At 46.7% G+C, this 20293-nt stretch overlaps 1 protein-coding gene across 5 annotated transcripts in view; it reads left to right on the top strand.

The window, feature by feature from the left end:
- The first annotated feature begins 9071 nt into the window (after positions 1-9071).
- trrap (transformation/transcription domain-associated protein) overlaps positions 9072-20293 on the top strand; it is a 219792-nt gene continuing 208570 nt past the window's right edge. For all 5 annotated transcript variants that reach the window (XM_080206827.1, XM_080206829.1, XM_080206830.1 and 2 more), the window contains exons 1-3: positions 9072-9120; positions 11389-11564; positions 18622-18671. In XM_080206827.1, the coding sequence (XP_080062953.1) occupies positions 11468-11564; positions 18622-18671 (147 nt within the window). In that variant the 5' untranslated portion in view covers positions 9072-9120; positions 11389-11467. The remainder of the gene's footprint in view (positions 9121-11388; positions 11565-18621; positions 18672-20293) is intronic.

A 20293-nucleotide genomic window follows, 5' to 3' on the forward strand; every position in this document is an offset into this window, starting at 1 on the left:
TTTTCAACTTTCTGGGACTGCCCTGCCTTGTCACAGCCCAAGTGAGTGCAGTTCAACCTCCCCCCCCCTCCCCCACAAAACCCCCTCAGACCATACACCTCCACCTCCATCCAAACTTCTGTCACCTCCAGACCAGAACTACTCCCACCTCCTAAGATAAAGGCAAAATATTCCAGATACTGGAATCTGAAACAAAAACAGAAAAAATATTGGAAAATTCTTTGGCATCCTGACTCGAAACATTGGCACCATTCTGTCTCCACAGGTGCCGTCAGACCTCCTGAGATTTTCCAGCTTCTGTTTTTTGATTCCCATCCTCTCTTTGTTGTCCACCCATTGTCCACCCTCCATGAACGAAGATCAGCTATACCTCAAACAGAATGATGTGGCTTCAAGTCCCACACCAGTGACTCGAACGTCAAAAAATTTAAGCTGACACTCCAGCGCAATAGTAAAGGAATGCCATGCTGTCAGAGGCGCTGTCTTTCAGATAAGATGCCAGATGGAGACCCACATTGCCTTCCCAATCTGACACAAACAACCAGTCTTGGTGTTCTGGCCACTATTTATCCCTCAGCAAACACCGCAAGCAGATTCAAGTCACATTCCTGCTGTGGGATCTTGCTGTGCGTACATTAGCTGCTGAATTTCCTACACTACACCAATTTTAGGATTCCTGTGGCCAGAAATGTTACTGTCTAAATGTAATCCTTTTTTTCTCTATTAGGTATGATCTATAATTTAATCAGCATCTGTTGCCCACAGCAACCCATTCATCCTTCATAACTTGCACTGACATTCCATCCACCAACATCTCAAATTTAAAATGTTCATCCTCTTGTTTGAATTCTTCCATGGCCTCACTTCTGCCTATCTCTGCAACCTCGTCCAACCTGACAACCCACAGCAATGTGGTTGATTCTTAAATGCCCTCTGAAAAGGCCTAGCAAGCCACTTATTTCAAGGGCAATTAGGGATGGGCAACAAATGTTGGCTTTGCTAGTAACTCCCACCTTCCATGAGTAAACAAAAAAAACCCCTCTGAAATATCTGCACATCTCCAACATTGTGTACATTCCCAAGATCCCTTATTTTACCATTGGTGATGAAGGTCTGGAGCTCTGGAATTCCCTCCCCCTCTCAATACTCCTTCATGATGCACCCTAAAACCTATCTCCTTACCGAGCTTTTGATCACTGGTCCCAATGTCTCCTTATGTGAATCAGTGGTGCATTTAGTCTGATGTTATTCCTGTAAGTCGCATGGGGATCCTAAGGGTGCTGTATAAATACAAGTTGTTGTTGTTGTTGACTGTGCAGTAGGGGAGTTGCAGTGGGTGACACTTCTCTGTAAGTACAGCTGTCCTCAGGGCATTGACTCCACCTGATCTTGCTACCTTCCCCAGGTGCCTGTTCCCCAGGAGGATCCATCACTGATCCAGCACAGCTAAAGGCAGCATAGGTTCACACTTCCTGGGCAGTCCTGGCTTCACCAAGCTGTGGCCCTCCTCCCACCTCTCCATCAGCACTCCCCCATTACTCAGGATGGTGTAGTGGGGAGGGAAGTCGAGCTGGAAAGGCTAAGGATGAACTCATACAGCCCACACTTCCAACAGGACTACACAAGAGATAATTGAAGTTTTATTTTCAATTGTCAGAATTTGGGCATCAGTAGCAACATATATTGTCCATCCCTAGTTGGCTGGCCTGACCTCAATACAACTGAACATCTTGCCAGGTTGCTTCAGGGAGTAGTTGAGAGTCAATCATGCTGCTGTGGGATTGGAGTCACATATGGTCCTAGACTGGGTCAGTACAGCAGATTTCTTTCCCTACAAGACTTTAGTGAACCCGTTGGGATTTTTAGGGCATTATGAAAGTCACTTTAAAAGATCCTGACTTTTTAATTTGAAATTTTTAAAAGAAAGTTAAATTCAAATTGTCCTGCATGGGATTTGAACTCACACCCCTCTGATTATTGCAACATCTCTTGGATTACTCATCCAGTAACATTAGTGCTGTGGCCTGGAATACAATGGACATGTAGAAAACCTGCTGCGTAAGTTAAAAGGCAAAACATTTTTGTGCCAATAATCCTTTGGCTCCTTTGGTGGATCTGGGGTGCCAGAGGGATAAGCGGTAGTAGTTTTGGGGTAGGCTTGCAGGCAGCAAGTCTCTGCCCCATCTGACCTACAACATGGTTTCCTCAGGAAGTAAGGTGGATACTTTTCCTTTCTGAGCTCTTTCCAGATGGGACCAGAATTAGGGGTGGTTCTGAGGAGAGGAACGCCTCTCCTGGGATTCTCACTCCTAGTGGCCAACCTTCAGGGCATTGCTGTGAGCTGCACCACATGTTTCTTAAACTTCCCTTGAATGTGCTCACATTACTTTTAAACATATCAGAAATTGTAAAGGGCTGGTTGTTCAGATGAGGTGGTGGGCAGTGTGAAGCCACATGATGAAACCTCTTGAATTATTGGCAATCATGCTTTACAGCCAGGCCTCTGAGCCAAAGGTTGTGGTTTCAATTCCCATTCTTAACCTGGGCTGCAACATCAGTGCATGGTGGTGTTGAATGTGCGCCAACTCTTGAATGAAAATTCAACTGAGGTCCCATCTGCCCTGTCAAGTGAACATAGAAGATCCCATGGCACGATGTTGAAGAGGAGTAGTTTTCCCTAATGCTCTTTATCTTTCAATTAACATCTAGAAAAAGAATTATTTTGATAGTACTACTTGTGGGAGCTTTCTGTGCACAAATCGGTCACCAAGTTTCTTTTCAATCATGGGACATGGGCTTTGCTGGCTGGGCCAGCATTTATTGCCCATCCCTAGCTGCCCTTGGAGGGCAGTTGAGAGTCAACCACATTGCTATGGCTCTGGACTCACATATAGGCCAGGCCAAGTAAGGATGGTAGATTTCCCCTTCCCTAAAGGACAGTAGTGAACCAGATGGGGCTTTTCCGACAAGCGACAATGATTTCATGGTCATCAGTACATTCTTCATTCCAGATTTTTTTACCGAATTCAAATTCCACATGCTGCTATGGTGGTATTCGAACCCGGGTCCCCAGAATACCAACTGAGTTTCTGGATTAATAATCTAGTGATAATACCACGAGACCATCACCTCCAATTCAAAAGTATATCATTAGCTGTAGATTCTTCAGAATATCCTGAGACCCATAGGTAAATGAGTCATTCTATCTCATTCTGCCACTGATTAAGACAGAATGGACCCAACATGGAACAACATTGTTCAGAGGCTGTCATATAAAGCACTGGAAAAGTTCCTTCCTGATCTCTCTGTGCCAGGTACATCAAAGGTGCTTAAAAACAAAGCAATCATTTTCCTGCTTCCTGAGCAAAAAAGAAATCTGGTGCGGTGTCTATTGGGGTACACCTGACACAAGTGATCCCAGGTTTGGTTTTAGTTAGCATTTTTTTGTGTCAGAGCTCTCACATTGAGAGGGCCTGTTCCCTGCAGAATGCTTTTGACAATCCTTTTCTGAGTGTTAAGGCCCAGACCAGAAACACCAAGGTATATTAGCCTATACCTCAACTTTTACATTTGACTTTGGCATTGGGAGGATCATAAAGTATTTCACTCCAGGTATGATTCAAGTGACCCACTAAGAAGCTTTTATCAAAACAAACTTTATTTAAGAACACAGTTAGAATATACCAGAAAGATTAAGTATGACTTCTACCAATTAAAATACTTAGACTGGCAAAGTATAACCCTGAACAGCTTGCATTCTCTGATCCAATTTAAAGCAATGTTCCATAGACGTGTATCCTTCTTCAGAATTAGGTAGCACAAAAACAAGTATGCTGACATGATAGTGAATTTTCAATATTTTAACACTTTTGGACAGGGATCCAGACAGCAGATCTCAGAGAAAAACCTACTGCCACACAGCAGAATTTCCAAGAAAGAAACTCATTTCCTGGCAGATTCCAGTCTCCTTCTTCAGAGAGGGGTAAAGAGAGACACTGTGGTCTCTCAACTTAAAAAATCAGCATCTATGAATCATAGGATACTTACAATGCAGAAGGAGGCCATTTGGCCCATTGAGCCTACATCGGCAACAATCCCACCCTGGCCCTATCCTCATAACCCCACTAATCTCTCTGATGTCCCCCGAGAACTAAGGAGCAATTTAGCATGGCCAATCAACAAAACTGGCACATTTTTGAACTGTGGGAGGAAACCAGAGCACCCAGAGGAAACCCATGCAGACACGGGGAGAATGTGCACACTCCAAAAAAAAGCCGGAAATCAAACCCGGGTCTCTGGTGCTGTGAGGCAGCACTGCTAACCACTGTGCCACCATGCTGTTCCTTTGCTTGAATATTCTGTGTAATCCCAGCTTCCCTGTCACATGACCATAACTGCCAATCATCCCAATCAAGCCCCACTCTGCAAAATCCCAGGGGAAAACAGCAGAACAGCATTCAGATTATAACCAACACTAGCCATTTGAAACAGTTATGCTGTTGTAGCAAAAATAGAGGTTACCAGTTATAGACAGAACAGCACTGATAAAATGGAAGAAACTGCTCGAAATATCCTGCACAAGAACACAGCTCAAATACATTTCTTAAAGACACAGTGTCATCACATTAGCATAATAGAGTAGAATCATTGAACAAACAGAACAGAATGAGCATATTTGTCTCACCCACATATCCATCAGTGAGCGTGCATACAAGCAGTGGGAGACAGCACATTCTGAGTGGGACACAGCCAGAGTGAGTGTGGACATGGGAAGTTGGAGCACAGTGTGAATTGAACAGGTCAGTCTTTCTCTTTAATTTCTCTTTATTTCTTTGTAAGTTCAGTAAGTCTAGTTTAAATGTTGACAAGGTAGCTGAGTCAGCAGTTAACTGCCAATCATCTGAAGCCAGATTAGGACCTCGATAGGTGTTAATAACTGTTAAAGCTTAACCTCAGCTCACCTCAGCTCTATTTAAGAGAAGGAGTATTAGAAGCAAATGATCAGTGAGCTTGCACATGAGCAGTGGGAGAGGAGACTGCCAGACTGAGTGGGGTATTGGCAATTGGGAGCACATTGTGAATTCAGTGCCAAGGGGAAGAGGTGCTCTTTGCATTGTATCTGTGAGGTGGTGAGTATCATGGATGGCACATATTGAGAGGTGGTCAGATTGCATGCTAAGACTCCATAGGCAGAAAGGGAATGGGTGACGACCAGCTAGAATAAGAGGACCAGGCAGGCAGTACAGGACTCTCCTGTGACATTGATTTGATTTGATTTGATCTGATTTATTATTGTCACATGTATTAGCATACAGTGAAAAGTATTGTTTCTTGCATGCTATGCAGACAAAGTATACCATTCATAGAGAAGGAAACAAGAAAGCACAGATTGTCATGTTACAGTCATAGCTTGGGTGTAGAGAAAGGCTAACTTAATGCCGGGTAGGTCCATTCAAAAGTCTGATGGCAGCAGGAAAAATCTGTTCTTGTGTCAGGTACATGATTTCAGACCCTTGTATCTTTTTCCCGATGGATGAAGGGGGAAGAGAGAATGTCCAGGGTGTGTGGGTTCCTTAATTATATTGGCTGCTTTGCTGAGGAATGGGATGTGTAGACAGAGTCAATGGATGGGAGGCTGACATGTGTGATGGATTGGGCTACGTTCATGACCGTTTTCTGGTTTCTTGTGGTCTTGTGCTAAGCAGGAGACATACCAAGCTGTGATACAACCTGAAAGAATGCTTTCTATGGTGCATCGATAGACGTTCAGAGTTGTAACTGACATGCCAAATTTCCTTAGTCTTCTGAGAAAGTAGAGGCGCTCTTAACTGTAGTGTCGGCATGGGGGGACCAGGAGAGGTTGTCGGTGATCTGGACACATAGAGGCTTGAAGCTCTTGACCCTTTCTATTTCCCCTGCAAAACTGATAGATTGCTTTAGATACTGTTGGGGGGAATGGCCTCTCAGGAGAGCAGAACAACCTAATTCACTGTACCACAGGTGGCTTTGCTGCGCAGGAGAGGAGGAGAAAATGTGGTTATGCAATAGTTATAGGGGATTCAATTGTAAGGGGAACAGACAGACATTTCTGTGGCTGCAAACAAGACACAGGGATGGTCTGTTGCCTCTCTGGTGCTAGGGTCAAGAATGTCTCAGATTGGCATCCATCATTCTGGAGGGATAGGGTGAACAACCAGTGGTTGTGATATACATCAGTGTCAGGATAACAGGATATATCAGATGAATATGTGACCGGAAAGCTAATGCAAGGAGGAGGGTTTCATGTCTGACTAATTTATTAGAGTTTTTTGAGGAAGTCTCGACCAAAGAAGGTAGAGGGGAACCAGTAGACGTGTTGTATTTGGACTTCCAGAAGGCATTCGGCAAGATTCCTCCTAAAAGGTTAAGCCATAAGAGCCCATACTATTGGAAGTAATATATTGATATGGATAGAAAATTGACTAATGAGCAGGAAACAGCGACTGGGGATAAGGCGTTCTTTTTCAGGTTGGCAACCTGTAACCAATGGGGTTCCACAGGGATCAGTGCTGGGACCACAACTATTTATAACATATATTAATGACTTGGAGGAAGGAATTGAATGTACTGTAGCCAAATTTGCAGACACAGAAATAATTGGAAAGGCAAATTGTGAGGGGGACGCAAACAATTTATAAAGAGATATTGATAGGTTCAGTAAGTGGGCAAAAAGTTGGAAAATAGGAAAATGGAAGTTGTCCATTTTGGAAGAGAGAACAAAAGAACAGAATATTATTTAAATGCAGACAAATTGCAGAAAGCTGCAGCACAAAGGGACTTGGGGAATTTGTGCACAAAATACAAAAAGCTAGCATGCTGATACAGCAGGTAATTAAGAAGGATAATGGAACGTTTGCCCTTATTTCAGTGGGGTTGGAGCATAAGAGTAGGGGAGTCTTGCTTCAACTGTACAAGGCACAAGTGAAACCACATCTGGAGTACACTGAGCAGTTTTGGTCCTCTTATTTAAGAAAAATTATTGGCCCCTAACTTCTGGCCCGAATCCTAACTTCAGTGGATTGTGCACAGCACATGTGCATTGGGACAATATGGAAGCCCCAACACAATGCGTGCTGGAAGCACACCAAATTGAAACCTCTGATTTGGTTTTGTGAAGATACAGGTTTTAAAGCACTACGCTGCAGTCTCTCCCTAACTTCCCTCACTTGCCCTGATGATAGGTGAGTATTTGTACTTATTTACTTACACACTTTTTTCTGGTCTTGGTGCAGTGAGTAGAGGCAGCAGATGCTCTTTGGGTGGGTTAATTTTTTGTGAATATTTTAGATAGATTCTTAAAATATACGTAGCGCACAAAGGAAAAAAATTATAAATTTCTTTTTACAGCATTGTCATGGCATACTATTTCCAATAAAAAGTATGTTCAAGGTGAATGTTAGTGTCTGCAATAAGTTTCAGCTAAAGTCCATTTGGATTTTGCTATGTATTTTAATCAGTGTTCATTGCAATTTTAAGAGTCTCCCTGATGCAATGTTGATCCTCCAAAGCCTCTTGGTGGAAAGAGTTCGACGTTTATTGTGGGAAGTGTGCAACCTGGCTATTTCAAATGCTTTAGGAAAGTGTAATCTTTAAGATGGCATATGCAGGTCTCCTGTAAACTGATGTAAACTCTCTGTATGTTGGGTATTGCAGAATCCAGTGCAGATTGAAAATCTGGAGTCATGTTTCATCACCGCTGGTACATCACGTTTTTAGCTTGGTTTCTTAACTCAAATTTTTTGAGGATTTGACAAAGGTGCAGAAAAGTCAGGCAACATATAAAATGTACAATTTTATGTCCAAACCCTCCACTGCCCTCTTTAACCCTCCTCATATCTCCCCCTCCCTTACTTCCTTGTTTAAAAAACAACAGAACAATTGTGTTAATGTATAAAAATACTTTATTGATCTGTGGGTTAAAGAGAAAAATATATTATGTAAGGATTTTGAAAAGATGAGGCAATTAAATGTCAGCTGCTCAAATAAAATGTTTTGTTAAATGTTAACATTGCATCACAGCTTTGTATTTAAACCATTATTTTTGTTAAATGTTTTCCATTAAAGTTTACAAAATTCTACTGTTTTATTGAAACAAAACATCTACATATTTTGTATACAAATGTTTCATTGAAATAGCAAAACAGAAGTTAAATTTGAAATCATTATAGGTGTGTAAGGCAGAAGAATCTTAATGATAACTGAGAATTTTCATGACCTAAAACGTGACCTCTCCTTTACTCAACCTCATGCAATAAAGTGTCCAAATCATGGTCTGAGAAGTTCTGACCTCTCTTGTGCCCTGAGAAGATATTTGACTTAGTAAGAAAGAGGGTTACAGGTAAGCCTAGTAGGTACGGACATGTCTGATGCAACTTGTGGGCCGAAGGGCCTGTTGGTGCTGTAGTTTTTCTACGTTCTACATTGCTCCATGGGAACCACCTTCCTATTTCTTCCACTAGTCCAAAGCAACAGTTGCTGACCACTACTATTTGTTTTCTGTCACTTCATACGCATGCAAGCTCCCATTGTCCCCTTTACTCATTTGTTTCTAACTTGGCTGAAAAGCCTATTATGTGGCACTTTACTAAACGTCTTCCTCAAATCCATTTACAGCACATAGACCCGATATGCTCATCAATCCTCTCTACTGCCCGCTACATCAGCTGCCCAAACAATTCTTGTAGTTGACAGATGAACCACAGCCACATTGCCACCTGAATGCCCCGAACCAAAAGGAACAATTGTCAATAAAGTTTCTTCAAAATTCTGCGCCCGACGTCGCGCTTTGATGACGTCAGAAGACCATCGAGTGCGATGGTCTCAGCGCCGCTCCGCGAGTCGCTGTTTCCTCCGCCGGGAAGAATCAGTGCCGGGTTATTGTGCAGCCAGCGATGGAGAAAGAGCCCGGTCGGGACGGAAGGGAGTGCGAGAGCCCGCTGTAGCATGCCAGGCCGGGGTAAAGGCCGTGTGGCTGGGTCTGAGGCGGTGGGGGAATTTCACAGCGATGGCGGAGGGAGCCGGTCAGTGTGGTGGGGTGAGGCGGTTGGCGGGCAGTCCGTGCGGCGCCGGGCTCGCGCTCAGGTAGAGAAATTGGGAAGACCCCCATCCCCCCCCCCATCCCCTATCCCGCCCCCCCCCCCATTCCCCCTACCCCCCCAATCCCCCTCCCCTATCCCCCCCATTCCCTATCCCCCCCATTCCCCCTACCCCCCAATCCCCTCCCCTATCCCCCCCATTCCCCTATCCCCCCCCATCCCCCCCCCCATTCCCCTATCCCCCCCCCCCATCATCCCCCTATTCCCCCATCCCCTATCCGCCCCCAATCCCCCTCCCCCATCCCCCTATCCCCCCCCATCATCCCCCTATTCCCCCATCCCCTATCCGCCCCCAATCCCCCTCCCCCATCCCCCTATCCCCCCCCATCATCCCCCTATTCCCCCATCCCCCTCCCCTATCCCCCCACCATCCCCCCTCCCCCCACCATTCACCCCCCATCCCCCCCTCCATCCCCCGCCGTCCTCTCTCCCCCCCCCCCGCCGTCCTCTCTCCCCCCCCCCCCGCCGTCCTCTCTCTCCCCCCCGCCGTCCTCTCTCTCCCCCCCCGCCGTCCTCTCTCTCCCCCCCCGCCGTCCTCTCTCTCCCCCCCCGCCGTCCTCTCTCTCCCCCCCCGCCGTCCTCTCTCTCCCCCCCGCCGTCCTCTCTCTCCCCCCCGCCGTCCTCTCTCTCCCCCCCCGCCGTCCTCTCTCTCCCCCCCCCGCCGTCCTCTCTCTCCCCCCCCCCGCCGTCCTCTCTCTCCCCCCCCGCCGTCCTCTCTCTCCCCCCCGCCGTCCTCTCTCTCCCCCCGCCGTCCTCTCTCTCCCCCCCCGCCGTCCTCTCTCTCCCCCCCCGCCCGTCCTCTCTCTCCCCCCCCGCCGTCCTCTCTCTCCCCCCCGCCGTCCTCTCTCTCCCCCCCCGCCGTCCTCTCTCTCCCCCCCGCCGTCCTCTCTCTCCCCCCCCGCCGTCCTCTCTCTCCCCCCCCGCCGTCCTCTCTCTCCCCCCCCGCCGTCCTCTCTCTCCCCCCCCGCCGTCCTCTCTCTCCCCCCCGCCGTCCTCTCTCTCCCCCCCGCCGTCCTCTCTCTCCCCCCCCGCCGTCCTCTCTCTCCCCCCCCGCCGTCCTCTCTCTCCCCCCCGCCGTCCTCTCTCTCCCCCCCGCCGTCCTCTCTCTCCCCCCCCGCCGTCCTCTCTCTCCCCCCCCGCCGTCCTCTCTCTCCCCCCCGCCGTCCTCTCTCTCCCCCCCCGCCGTCCTCTCTCTCCCCCCCCGCCGTCCTCTCTCTCCCCCCCCGCCGTCCTCTCTCTCCCCCCCCGCCGTCCTCTCTCTCCCCCCCCGCCGTCCTCTCTCTCCCCCCCCGCCGTCCTCTCTCTCCCCCCCCGCCGTCCTCTCTCTCCCCCCCCGCCGTCCTCTCTCTCCCCCCCCCGCCGTCCTCTCTCTCCCCCCCCCCGCCGTCCTCTCTCTCCCCCCCCCCGCCGTCCTCTCTCTCCCCCCCCCCCGCCGTCCTCTCTCTCTCCCCCCCCCGCCGTCCTCTCTCTCCCCCCCCCCCGCCGTCCTCTCTCTCCCCCCCCCGCCGTCCTCTCTCTCCCCCCCCCGCCGTCCTCTCTCTCCCCCCCCCGCCGTCCTCTCTCTCCCCCCCCGCCGTCCTCTCTCTCCCCCCCCCCGCCGTCCTCTCTCTCCCCCCCCCCGCCGTCCTCTCTCTCCCCCCCCCCGCCGTCCTCTCTCTCCCCCCCCCCGCCGTCCTCTCTCTCCCCCCCCCCGCCGTCCTCTCTCTCCCCCCCCCCCGCCGTCCTCTCTCTCCCCCCCCCGCCGTCCTCTCTCTCCCCCCCCCGCCGTCCTCTCTCTCCCCCCCCCGCCGTCCTCTCTCTCCCCCCCCGCCGTCCTCTCTCTCCCCCCCCCGCCGTCTCTCTCTCCCCCCCCCCCCCGCCGTCCTCTCTCTCCCCCCCCCCCCGCCGTCCTCTCTCTCCCCCCCCCCCCCCGCCGTCCTCTCTCTCCCCCCCCGCCGTTCTCTCCCCCCATCACTCTCACTAAACTACCCCTCCAATCCCCCCCATAACTACCCCATTCCCCCAAACCACCTCCATCTGCTCGTACAAAACCAACGCCATCTCCCCCCCGCTGTCCCCCCTTCTTCGCCCCCACCCCCTCCTCCTCCTCCTCCCCCCTCCCCCCCCCCCCCCCCCCCCACCCCCACCACCATCTCAGCTGCCCCATCTCATTCCCCACTCATCTTCACCACTGAAATGCAGGAACGGTCTCTGCCAGAGAGAAGGGATTTCAATACCTTGTTGTAAATCTATTCTAAAACAGTTTTATTTGCAGGTGACCTGTGATTGCTTTTCAACTGTACTGGTGGGAGAAATCTCCTGCCAGATCTGTTGGCACTGCACCGTTGAGCAGAATGGCATTCGTGGCAACACCAGGGGCTGTGGTAGACCAGACCACTTTGATGAAGAAATACCTCCAATTTGTGGCTGCTCTCACTGACAGCAACACACGTGAGTTATTCAACTTTCAGCATTATTTTAGATCACTGCAAGTTTGTAAAGGTGTAAGGAAAGAACTGGAAACAGGAGGAGGACATTCAGCCCCTTGTTCTGCCATTCTGTTAGCTCATGGCTGTTGTGTTATATCAACTCCATCTCCTTGCCTTGATTTGGTAACCATTAACAATTATACCACTAAATGTTGCTGGATAAACTGGCCAAGAGGCTAAAGCCACAGCAACAGAGATTACACAACCATACAATTTTTTTAGACACTGAAAATGGTAAAATATAAATTAGCAGTGTTAAAATGACAGAAATAACACTTGTTAGCTGGATTTGTATAAAGCCACAGAAATAACAAAATGAATCTGTCAGATATGACAAACCAAAATTGCTCTTGTTTGACATCTTGGAACCGGATGGTCCCTGTGCAATTTCTGTCAACTCTCTGCTGGATAAATCTTGGCCAGGCCAATCAAATGGGATACCTACCAGCATACCCTTTGAGATGGGATTGCAAGATCTTTTAGCCTGCCTTGGAGGGCAGTCTTTCTTTAACTGTTGTCTGAAAGATGGCATATCAGACATGGTGGCACTCCCTCTGCCAGGCACTGGAATTTGTCAGCTTGGATTTCATTTAAAACATGATCTAAACTCTTTGAGTAGCATTTCGAAGCAGGTTGTGCCAAGCAAACTGCAGCCATGTTTTTTTTCACCTTGGGGCTTTCATCATTGTGAAACTGCAATTCGAACCGTACCAGACTGATTTCCCCAAAATGACGCTGGATAAGTCCCCACTGATGCTGGACAGGAAATCCTGGGGTCAAGTCATCCAGGCAGTCAACTGGTGACCAGTTCAGGTCTGAGAAGACATCTCCGGACAGACTCTGGAATGGGTGTAGGTGTTGGATGTACGGGTGGGGACAGTGGGGGGCTGTGGCCGAGGATGGTGTGGGGTGCGGGGTTGCAGCAGTAAGATCTAAAGGGAGCAGGGGAAATCTGTTCCAACATTTGCAACATTGGGCAAATCGATAAGATTCAAATCTGAAGAGGATGATTGTAATTCTACATTCGTGTAATAAGCATGGTATCTCTATTAATCTCTCAATTATTGGACGAGTATTTAACTTGTATCCTGGCAGTTTGTGAACTTTAATTTGCTTTAAAAGAGATTGTGAATGAAAAGAGTTGGTATGGGTGCAAGTGGCCATGTTGAGTTGTCGTCGAAAATCTGATTAGTTCGGTGATGTCATTTAGAGAAGGAAACCTATCATTAATTGCTCTGGCCTCTGTGTGACTCCAGCCCCACACCAAAGTAAGGTCAAAGTTTATTAGTCACAAGTAGACATTGACACTGCAAAGCTGTGAAAATCCCCTAGTTGCTACAGTCCGGCGCATGTTCGTGTATACTGAGGGAGAATTTATCATGACCAGTTCACTTAACCAGCACACCTTTGGACTGTGGGGGGAAACCAGAGCACCAGGAGGAAACCCACACAGATACAGTGAGCATGTGCAAATCCCACACAGACAGTGACCCAAACCAACAATCAAACCCGGGTCCCCAGCACTGTGAGGCAGAAGTGCTAACCACTGTGCTGTCCTAGCCGGTCTCTCTGTGACTCCAGTCCCACACCAAAGCTGGTCTGTGTGCTTCTAATCTCACACCACAGCCGGTCTCTGGATGATGACAGCCAGCAGTTAAGAGTGGGGTACAAACCCAGTTCCCACAGAAGAGAACACTGCTATCTCTGCCCCAGTGAGCTCCACCATCTTCCCACAGGTCACATATATCCTTATTGATGTCGTGCTGCGGTTTCCTGCACATCATTAGAATAGATTATTGGCACTGTCGTGTTCCAGTACTATGTGCTGCCAGCTACGCTCTGCCTGCCTTTGCTGTGCACTCCTGGGTCCCCCCATCACTGTCTCCTGCTGTACTCCAAAGCCAGCCCAGCTTCCCTCCACCTCTGCTATTCTGCTGTAACTATTTATACTTCCTCTGGGCCTCTGATGCATCTTTTAATTTCTTTTGTCATTCCTTCATTGTGCCTTGCAGTATTATCAGTTCTGTTATTTAATTGTTTTCTGTACAGCGAAGCACAGACTTTTTTATTCCCCTGACTCCCTTCCTCCTGACAGGTTTCATAATTTGAAACATTTGCAACTTGGAATAAAATGTCATTTATTTGTTTCATTTACTTTGAAACCCAGTTATGTCTGTAAATTGAGAAGTATTTATCCGTAATACCCCCAAATTCTAATGCATGGCCATTGACCATTAACGTTAACCCCACATTCCTTGCTTCCATGGGATCTGCCTGACCTGCTGAGTATTTGTAGCATTTGCTGCTTTTATTTTGGCTTTCCCAAGGAGTTTGCTCTGCTGTCTCAGTGAGTCCCCCAAACTGGCACTGAATCATTAACTGGGGTAGTTACATTCAGAAAGCATGTGGGCAGCCTTTGATACTGAGTCCACACACCATAAAAGCAAATTGTTTTCAAAATAAATTAATCATCAATTAAATAATAAACTGCTGATTTAATTCGCAAACAATACATGAGACAATGATCAGCTTTGGTGATGTTGGTTGAATGATGGATATTGGCAGGGATGGGGGGAAGAATTGCCCTGCTGTTGGTATCTAGGAACATTCAGTCTCTGAGCCTTTCCTGCCATAGAATTACACTATGGATGATCTTTATCTTAACACTCTACATCTGCATCCCTTAATGCCCCTAACCATGCTTTCCCCCTCTCTTCTCTCCGCACCCCTGCTCCCTGCTCCCTGCTCCCTCCTCCCTCCTCGCACCCCCCCACACACCCCAGTTTCTCCATTTGTCCTTTCAGTCCCTTTGCAAAACGCTAAAAGCTGCGATCAAATCATCCTTGATTTTCTGTGAAATACAGTTATTCCATCTCTTATGATCTAATCCTTGAAATTGTGTTAGCGGTCTGTCAAATCTGTGCCACATCTGTCCAAGACTAGTGTATACTTTCTAAGGAGTGTTGGGTTTAATGTAGCTGCAGGTGTGGCAAAACTCGCTCCCTGTTGTCTTTTCTAGATTTTCTAGAACAATTGAAAAAAAATTTGTACCTGACTGCTACATTAAAAGCGAATTTGTTTTATTTTGAAACGAAGCTTTGGGATCTTTGATATCTAGCAGGTGGGATCTGCCTCAGTTTAACATCTTGCCAGAAAGGCAGCACTTCTGGCACTGCAGAACTATCTCAGCAGTTGCACTGGACGTCTCAGCCTAAATTTTATACTTCAATATCTGGAGTGGGACTTGAATCCATAATCTGCTGACTCAGGGATAAGTGCTGTTTACTGAGCCATAATTGACACCAGTACAGGTTAATAGAAGTAGAAACGTAACAATACAGAAAGAGTCCATTTGGCCCATTGAGTCTGCACCGACCACAATCCCACCCAGGCCCTAACCCCATATCCCCACAAATTTACCCAATAATCCCTCTAACCTAGACATCTTAGGACACTAAGGGCAATTTTTAGCATGGCCAATCAACCTAACCTGCACATCTTTGGACTGTGGGAGGAAACCGGAGCACCCAGAGGAAACCCACACAGACACAAGGAGAATGTGCAAACTCCACACAGACAGTGACCCAAGCTGGGAATCGAACCCAGGTCCATGGAGCTGTGAAACAGCAGTGCTAACTACTGTGCTACTGTGCCGCTCCAAATTTATCTGTGAAGTTTTTAAAGAGCTGGGTTTATAATTGTGAAACAGAATTCTACAGTGCAGAAGAGGCCCTTTGGCTCATCGAGTCTGCACTGACGCAGGAAAGGCCCTGACCTGCCCACCTAATCCCACTTGCCAGCACTTGGCCTACAGCCCTGAATGTCATGATATGCCAAGTGCTTATCCCAGTACTTCTTAAATGATGTGAGGCATCCTGCCTCCACCAGTCTCCCACTTCCACCCTCTGGGTAAAATAAGTTTTCCTTAAATCCCCCCCAAATCTCCCACCCGTCACTTTTAAATTATGTCCTCTTCTAACTGATCCTTCAACGAAGGAGAACAGCTGTTCCCTATCCACCCTGTCCATGACCCTCATAATCTTGAACACTTCAATTAGGTTGTCCCCGAGTCTTTTCTGCTCCAGAGAAAACAACCCAAGCCTATCCAACATCTCTTCATAATTGAACTGTTCCAGCCCAGGCAGCATCTGGTGAATCTCCTTTGCACTCCCTCCAGTGAGTTCACGTCCTTCCTATAATGTGGTGAGCAGATCTGCATGTAGTACCCTAGCTGTAGCCTCACCGAAGTTCTATGCTATTCCATCGTGGCCTTCCTGCTTTTGTAATCTATACCCCAATTGATAAAGGCGAGTGTGCCATATGTCTTTTTCACCACCCTATTTCCACCTCAAGAGATCTATGGACAAACACACCAAGATCCCTTCCCAGTATCAGATGTTTCATAGTATACTTCCTTGTTAAATTACTCCTTTCAAAGTATATCACCTCACACTTCTCAGGGTTAAATTCTATCTGCCACTTACCCACCGATTTGACCGTCTCATCTATTATCTTTCTGTAACTCCTGACGCTCAACCTCACTGTTAACCACCCAGCCAATTTTTGTATCATTGGCAAACTTACTTATCCTACCACCCCCACCACCCCAAGTAGTCATCTATGTCATTTATATAAATGATGAACAATAGGGGGCCCAGCATGGATCCCTGTAGTATGCCACTGATCCCTGGCTTCCATGCATGAGAAATCTTAACCTGTGGAAATCTGTTGTTACTTCTGTGTCCTTGATATAGAGAAAGTGCCTGGTTTAGTTGGTAATTTGTTGTGATAAAAAATCATGTGCAGTGTTAGGGGGGATTTGACAAGATTGAACATCAGTGTTTGTGTCAGTGACTGGAGAAAACAATGGCCAGTAAAGAAATAAGTCCATTTTGTAGTTTTCTGTTTAATTTGATTTATTCATGACTTTTTGTTTTAAATGTTCTAATAATGCCATCTTGTCATGATGGGATGTGCTGTGTCAACGTTGTGAAAGTGTCAATGAATTGAGCTGTAGTCATTGGGCTGCACCGGCCATCTTTGCCCCAGCATGTCAGGTACAAGTCAGTAAAGTTAGTCCTTTTGAATTAAAAAAAAATTCATAGAGAGGCCACTGCAGTGATCTATCAGAAATTGGACCAGTTTTCCTTTGGCAGTCTGGTCTCTGAAATTGCTGTTGGTTTCTTTCATACAATAAAAGCAGAGGATACTGGAAAATAGTCAGCAAATTAAGCAGCAACACCATTAGCGGTTCAGGCCAACTGCCTTTTTGAGAACTGGGTGACATTTGAGATTTGAAGCAAAACAGGGCGAGTGAAAAAGAGAGCTGGAAAAGGACAAATGGGAGCAGCTTGTAGAGGGGTGGAGTGATTGAATGATGGAAAGGATAATAGTGTGAGGTTTGTTATAATTTGGAAGGGATGGGAACTGGTGAAGTTTTATGTTTTGTAACTCAGAGGTTTAACTTCCAGCTCTGTAACTCTAATGAGTCGGTGTCGGATATTTTGAGCCGTACTGGAGGGCTGCTGGACTCTGGATTTGGCTCTGATGGGGATATACTGTTTACTTGTGATTTTCTGTTTCTAACTGCATTTCACCTGTATGTTTGATATCGCGTGGAAGATTTTGGCAAACTGGTTAATTTGAAGTGTCTTCAGTTGTAACCGCTATAGCATTTGTACTTCAGAGTTACAGTTATTAAAGCGGGGGAGCATCACCATGGCACGTGGTCCTAATGTTTAAAGGAATTTTTTGTGCAGTTACGAGGAAGAAATGCAAATGTCTTGACATTTACATTGGGGATCACTGGCTCTGCAATTTGGATTAATTCCAAAGTGTAGTTTGCAGCTGAGCAGCTCGAATACACATACTTTGCCTGTGATGTCATAGTGCTGATTTATCCTGGAATATTTGAATATGAAATTATAGAATCTTGCAGCACACGGTGGATAGTGAAAGCAGATAAGGTAGTGACTTTTAAGGGGCCTCTTGACAAGTACATGAATGAGTTGAGAATAGAAGGGTTTTGGTTGAGTTGGGCAACATGGTTGGTGCAGGCTGGGAGGACTGAAGGGCCTGTTCCTGTGCTGTGATTTTCTTTGAGATCCTTTGGCCCATCATTCCTGTTTGGAAGAGTTACTCATTAGTCCCACTCCTCAGTTCTTCACTCATTGCCCTGCAAATTTTTCTCCTGAGGAGTGGGTCTAATGAGTAATTCTTTTGAAAGTTACTGTTGAATTTGCTTCCACTGCCCATTCAAGCAGGGTATTCCCAATATCATGGGATGCTGGATTTAAAAAAGAAACGCTATTTGGCCACTTCAGTCCTCTGGTTACTGATCCTTCTACAATGGAAACAGTTTGTCCGTTGTTAACCTCGCTTGATCTGAAACACTTCTGTTAGCATCTGTCTTAACATCCCTGCTCTAATGAGAGCAGTCCCAGCTTCTCCAGTTCTCCACATAATTGAAGCCACTCAAGCCTGATATCATTCTAGTAATTTTCCCTCTCCAGCCTCACCAAGGCCTTGTCATCCTTCCTAAAATTAGACATGCCTGCTGAGGTCTCACTGCTGATTTATAAAGATTTTGCACAATGGCGCTGGCCACTATTTCTAAGGCCAAGACTTTTTTTTAAAAAGAGCCTTAGGGAGTGGAGTTAAATGGGATTCAAATTAGAACATTGAGAAATACACTGCTTCATTTAAGAAAAGAATGATAGCTGTTTATGATCATTAACAGAATGAAACAAAACAGAAGCAAAATGATGGAGACAAACTGCTAGAGCCCTGCTGAATATTTTAGAAGGTGGCTCTGCATGTGTGCGTGCATGAAAGTGAGTATGTCCTTGTCTGCGGGTGTCAGTGTGAATGTATTGGTATGATTGTGAAGCTGCCTTCTGTTTTGGGCGATGTTAGTAAAACTGATAAGATCTGATTGCTTCTGTCATACCATATAGTTGGAAACTAAGTCGACTGTTATTTTCAGTCCTAAGCGATTTCTGTTTAATTTTTTTTTGCAGCTGATGAAACCAAATTGAAAATGATGCAAGAAGTCAGTGAAAATTTTGAAGTAAGTTTCCATTGTTGGTCTTGAAAAATCATTTTGTCTGTGATCCTCCTGAATTTAATATATTGTTTTATGATAGTGTTTAAAATTCCTGGTTAAAGTGAGGAAGCAAACTGGAGTTCCTTTGTACCTACAGCTCAGAGACTGACCATTCAGCCTGAACTGGGCCATGCCAGTGTTGACGCTCCACACAAGCTTCCTCCCATGCCTCTTCATCTAGTCCCATTAATTTTTTAAAACTTCATTCATGGGACGTGGGCATCACTGGTTGGTCAGCATTTATTGTAAGAAGTCTCAAAACACCAGGTTAAAGTCCAATATGTTTATTTGGTAGCACAAGCTTTCGGAGTGTCACTCCTCCTTCAGGTAAGTGAGGAATTGTGTTCACAAACAGGGTATATATGGACACCAACTCAATTTCCAAGATAATGGTTGGAATGCGAATCTTTACAGGTAATCAAGTCTTAAAGGCACAGACAATGTGAGTAGAGAGAGGGTTAAGCACAGGTTAAAGATGGCTAAGAGATTAAGGTTCAGGAGAAGAGTGACCATGACACCCCACAACCTTGCCACAGCAACCTCTGCAAGACACGCCAGATCATTGACATGGATGTCATCATCTCGCGTGAGAACACCATCCACCCAGATTCACGGTACATACTCTTGCGACTCTGCCAACATTGTCTACTGATACGCTGCAGGAAAGAATGTTCTGAAGCATGGTATATTGGGGAGAACATGCCGACGCTATGACAATGGATGAATGAACACTGCTCGACAATCACCGGGCGGGAGTGTTCTGTTCCTGTTGGGGAACATATCAGCAGTCAATGGCATTCAGCCTCTGATCTTCAGGTAAGTGTTCTCCAAGGTGGTCTTCATGACACACGACAACGCACAATCGCTGAACAGAGACTGATAGCCAAGTTCCACCTCAACCGGGATCCGGGGTTCATGTCCCATTATCTGTAACCCCCATGACTTGCCTGGGCTTGCAAAATCTCACTAACTGTCCTGATTGGAGACAATACACACCTCTTTAACTTGTGCTTAACCCTCTGTCTCTACTTACATTGTCTGTGCCTTTAAGACTTGATTACCTGTAAAGACTCGCATTCCAACCATTATCTTGGAAATTGAGTTTGTGTCCATATATGCCCTGATTGCAAACACAACTCCTCACTCACCTGAAGAAGGAGTGACACTCTGAAAGCTTGTGCTACCAGATAAACCTGTTGGACTTTAACCTGGTGTTGTGAGACTTCTTACTGTGCTTACCCCAGTCCAATGCTGGCATCTCCATATCACAGCATTTATTGCACATCCTTAGTTGCTGTAGGACAACTGAGAGTCAACTGCATTGCTGTGGATCTGAAGTCACACGTAGACTAGACCATGTAAGGATGGCAGATTTCCTTTCCCTGAAGGATATTGGTGAACCAGATGGATTTTTCCAACAATTGCCAATGGTATGGTATCCATAGAATCCCTACAGTGCAGAGGAGACCATTCGGCCTATTGAGTCTGTCCTGACCACAATCCCACCCAGCCCCTTTTCCCGTAACCCCATATATTTACCCTGCTAATCCCACTGACACTGACCAATTTAGCCTTTGCACATCTTT

Source organism: Carcharhinus amblyrhynchos, chromosome 18, assembly GCF_965287045.1.
Source record: "Carcharhinus amblyrhynchos chromosome 18, sCarAmb.v2.hapA, whole genome shotgun sequence".
Lineage (NCBI taxonomy): Eukaryota > Metazoa > Chordata > Chondrichthyes > Carcharhiniformes > Carcharhinidae > Carcharhinus > Carcharhinus amblyrhynchos.